Source organism: Phoenix dactylifera, chromosome 1 (genome assembly GCF_009389715.1).
Source record: "Phoenix dactylifera cultivar Barhee BC4 chromosome 1, palm_55x_up_171113_PBpolish2nd_filt_p, whole genome shotgun sequence".
Classification (NCBI taxonomy): domain Eukaryota; kingdom Viridiplantae; phylum Streptophyta; class Magnoliopsida; order Arecales; family Arecaceae; genus Phoenix; species Phoenix dactylifera.
In genome coordinates, this window is record NC_052392.1 from 7,791,454 (window position 1) to 7,795,928 (window position 4,475).

General features: G+C 40.0%; 1 protein-coding gene across 1 annotated transcript; it reads left to right on the forward strand.

Annotated features, from left to right (window-relative positions):
* The first annotated feature begins 1,207 nt into the window (after positions 1–1,207).
* On the forward strand, positions 1,208–3,711 carry LOC103707559 (heterogeneous nuclear ribonucleoprotein 1-like). The gene is made up of 2 exons (XM_008792091.4): positions 1,208–1,578; positions 2,981–3,711. The coding sequence occupies exons 1-2, from the start codon at positions 1,297–1,299 to the stop codon at positions 3,569–3,571; spliced, it is 873 nt and encodes a 290-aa protein (XP_008790313.3). The 5' UTR covers positions 1,208–1,296; the 3' UTR covers positions 3,572–3,711.
* Positions 3,712–4,475: the final 764 nt, after the last annotated feature.

Genomic DNA, 4,475 nt, shown 5'->3' on the forward strand with positions numbered 1-4,475 from the left:
AGCATCCATACTTCCGGCCGCTGCAAGAAGGCTTGTGCTCTGGGCTAACAGGCCATGAGATTTATCAGGGTCCATTGGAGGAAGAACCAATGGCTGATGAAGGAATTCCAAGTTTGAGAAACTGGGTAGCCGGGCAGTATGGTACTTGCAACAAGCCAACAATGGATTGGGTGAGGAAGGGGGCTTAGGGTCTAGTTCTGTCGGTGCAATGGGGTATGGAGGCTTGCAGTCCTTGAGCTTGTCCATGAGCCCTGGCTCTCCACAGCTCCACAGCAGATAATCCGTGTCCAAACCGTTGCACTAAGATTGCATTGGCGCATGCGAGCTGGCCAAAGACTCATCTTGGTCCCTTCTTAAGAATTAAGGGCTCGTTTGGTTCGCGGAAAGCATTTTCCTTCCTAGAAATATGATTCCTGGGAAACAAATTCCTAGGAAGAGGATGCCTAGGAAAGTATTTTTGGCATGTTTGGTTGACCATGGGGAAAGTGACAAATTTCCAAGGTGCTTATGTTTGGTTGGCCATCTACTTTCGTAGGAAAGTTATATATAATTCCTATTATGCCCTTAATAAAAATTAGGTTTTTAATGCCTCTTTAATGCTTCTTTAATACTGAAGGGGCTTTTTGGGAAAAAGTAAAAATGAAGTGATTCCCGCCTCATGGGAAAGTAACTTTTCCATGTTTCTCATGGGAAAGACTTTCCCATGAAATGTGGGAATTACATTCCTATGGGAATACAACTTTCCCTTCTCTCTCCTTTGAAAACTCCAACCAAACAAGAGGCATCTCATTACTTTTCCGTTGACCACACTTTCCCCCCTTCTTTTCCCGCGAACCAAACGAGCCCTAAGGCCCAAGCAAGAGAAAGGAGACTGGACCTAACCCGTGCCCCACTCATCTTGGATTGGACGTTGCTTCCGGGTTCAGGCGCGTAGCAGATTGGGTGGGGTCAAAGTTGGATCAAACTCTCTCTCTCTCTCTCTCTCTCTCTCTCTCTCTCTCTCTCTCTCTCTCTCTCTCTCTCTCTCTCTGGGGAATCTATGTGGCAAGCTCATCTTTTGTCTCCTACTGCAACTCTATCCTTATTTTCTTTTTTTGGTAATTACAACTCATCGTTTGATTGCCTCATCCTATCTCTAGAAGTAATTCGAACTCCACACGTATTCCAAGTCCGAAACTAAAACCAACTCCCCCGGCCCGCTCCCGCACTATATATAGAAGCAGAAGATCGTATCGATTCTTTCATCTTTCTCTCTATCTCTTTGTTCGTTGTTGAGTTCTTCTCTCTGGTGGGGGTATGATGGAGCCGTCGACGTCTTATTCTCCTTCTTCTTCTGCTGCTTCTTCCTCATCCTCTTGGAACGAAGTGAAGCTCTTTGTGGGAGGGATTTCGGGGGAAACGACGGAGCACCGGCTGGTGGAGTACTTCTCCAAGTACGGCGAGGTGGCGTGGGCCAATGTCGCCGAGAACAAGATTACCGGTCGCAGCAGGGGCTTCGCCTTCGTCAGGTTCGTCGACTCCGCAGCCGCTGAGAGGGCTCTTGCCGAGACCAGAGAGCACGTCATTTTGGGGAGAAAGGTCAGTTATACTTTTTTCTTTGTTACGCTTGGTTCTTGGTTATTATCTGACTGCAAAAACGAATATACGCAACTTCAATCTTGGTTCTTTCAATGCCAAGAAGGAAAGGAGGATTAGTTTTTGTTATTATTTTCATTGTTCTTGGTTATTATTTTATTGCAATGAGGGAAAGAAATTGGTTATAGTTGGGTTGTTATTTCTCTGCGTAGAAGAATAGATGTTGGTTCGTGGTTACTATTTGACTCTGTAGGTTATTTTACTTACCATCTCCTTTGTTACTATTTCTCTGAAAAATAGAAAAAAGATTAGTTCCTGGTTATTATATATTTCCCGGCAAAACGACTAGTTCTTGTTTATTTTCTTACATTAAGTAAAGGGAAATATATTTCTTCTTGGTTATTATTTGACCTTGTAGATTGATTATTTTTTTTTAGAAAGAAAATTCGTAGGTTGATGTTAATTCATATTTCCTTGTTACAACACAAGCATGTGGTTGATTGCTTTCCCTTTTTCTTTTCTGGTATTTCTTGTTAGACTTATATTTGGTGTTAACTTTCTCTTTTTCCAGACTGCAAAACAGGATGATATTGTTCATCCTTTCCTATTTAATTTCAAACTCATTACAATAATGCTGTATCTTTTTTATCTTGGTTGCGTGACCACTTTGGAAAGTCTAAATTTTTCTCGATAGTCAAAAGTTGTTGGAGAAGAAAGATGAAACTATTTATGTTGGTTATTTCTATTTTTGTAAAATTATTCTGTGGAAATTCCTCCTTGTGGACTTCTTTGTTTTTTTTACTTTGTTGAGCCAAAGGGAAAGAAATTCTTGGTCGCATGCAATTTATTCGACATGCGATTTCTCAAGATAAGAAATGTTATCTGGTATCTTTTAGTGAAAATTGTAGTTGCAGGAAAGGTAAAGCATTGTGAGGTTTTTCATTAATAAGATATTCTGTAATTAATGAAGAACTGATTATATAGGGCTTGCAACATCAGACACATGCTTTGCTGTTTTTCCTTCATATAAAATGTTTAAACGGCTGACAAATCTCATGTAAAAAAAGCAAGATAAATGATTTGGGATGTAAAATGGCATATTTAGTTTAGAAAAAAAGGATAGAGAATTCAAAATCCTATACTGTTTGCAACAAAGTTAGACATGCATAATTTTATATGTTAGTATAATTAATTTCGATATTGGAGAACACATACATCATGCATCTGCACCACCCTCAATAGCCCTGTACATAAGGCATTGAGGCATTCTCAGAGTGCCTTGCCCTGAGATGTGAAAAAGCTATACCCAAATAGCCTTGCTTTGGACGTAGGTATTTTTCTTTCTCATAGTCTGTCTAATTTTCTTTGTATACTATTTATTTATTTTTGGATAATGTTTTTTCAGGTAGAAGTGAAAAAGGCCATACCCAAATACCTTGGGTACCAAAATCATCACAAGGAAGTAAATCGGATTCCTTTTAACCCAAGGAAGATTTTTGTAGGTGGTTTGCCTCCTAAGCTGACTGAGGATGAGTTTAGCAGTTTTTTCGAGCAGTTTGGTGAAATTAAATATGCTGCTCTGATGTATGATAATTTTGGCCGAGTAAGAGGCTTTGGCTTCATTGAATTCCACTCAGTGGAGGCTGCGGAGAAGGTATTGCAGAATAGGTTCTATGAATTGAAAGATAAGAAAGTAGAGGTCAAGAAAGCAGTGCCTAAGACTGCGAAAAACTATAACAAGGAAATCAACTCTTGTCTCGGTGATCATATGATAATTGGTGGTGGAGGGGGATATGTTTTTGACGATGACCAAGCTGGTTTCTATCCACTGTATGACTCTAGATATGAAGGTTTGCAGCATTATGTGTCTCCATTTTTTTCTAGCTGCGCTCCTCAATATAGTGGATACGTCGTTGGATGTTATGGTGGAATTGGTTATAGCTCTCTGTATGCCTGTCCGGAGTTGGTGCCAGCATGGAATTGGTATGAGGTCTAGAGCAGCAACTAATTTTTTTGCTTCGACTCAATGATTGCAGCAAATACAATGCAACAAATGAATTTTTTCATGTTATTGTACTTTTTTATTTGGTCAAGGAACTTCTCCTGGCAAACTAATTTCACAGTTTTTTAACTTTCTGTGGACTGTGAAATATTGTTCTGTGTTATTTACATACAATTAGAAAAGTGGCTACAATAATATTTACATTGGAATTTATTGGATCCATTAACAGTCGATGTATTTATGGGTTGATATGCATTTTTTATTTAACTATGTGGCTTTTTAATTTGTTCGGCTGGGATAACAAGGATGGATGAATGGATATATGTTGATTTGTTTGCTCTACTATATAGTGTAGATGGATATTGACTTCTTGGCTCTAGAACTGAATTGGACCTTTCGCCTGCATTGTGATTCATCGCGGTATCCATTCTCGATCGGGATTGCCGAGACCTCAAAGTTTCTAGACCATATTTTGAAAGAATCATCCATCAGATATTTCATTTGGATCAAAAAGTTCACTTCAAAGTCATCGTATACAAAATCTCACAGATTTTAAAAGGAAAAGAAACGAATGGCTGATGGGGTTTAAAAACATCCAAAGAATGGCATGAGATACAGGTACCCCTATGTTTTCCGAGAGATGCCCCTCCGCTTCCTCTCCTCTCCTCCCCTTCTCCAAGTCTGATAGCCCTCCCGGAACCTGGACAACAACCGCCGCTCCACCTATCCCTCTCCACCGCCTGCGACGCTCGCACAATCTTCCAAAAGTATAAGTTAGCTATATGTGAGCATCCATAGTCTTGCTACATGGAACAAAATGCGCCATCTTCGAAAAATGATCAACAAAGACCATGAAGCCCCATCACAAAGTCAATGCTAACTTCCTCCCATGGTGAAT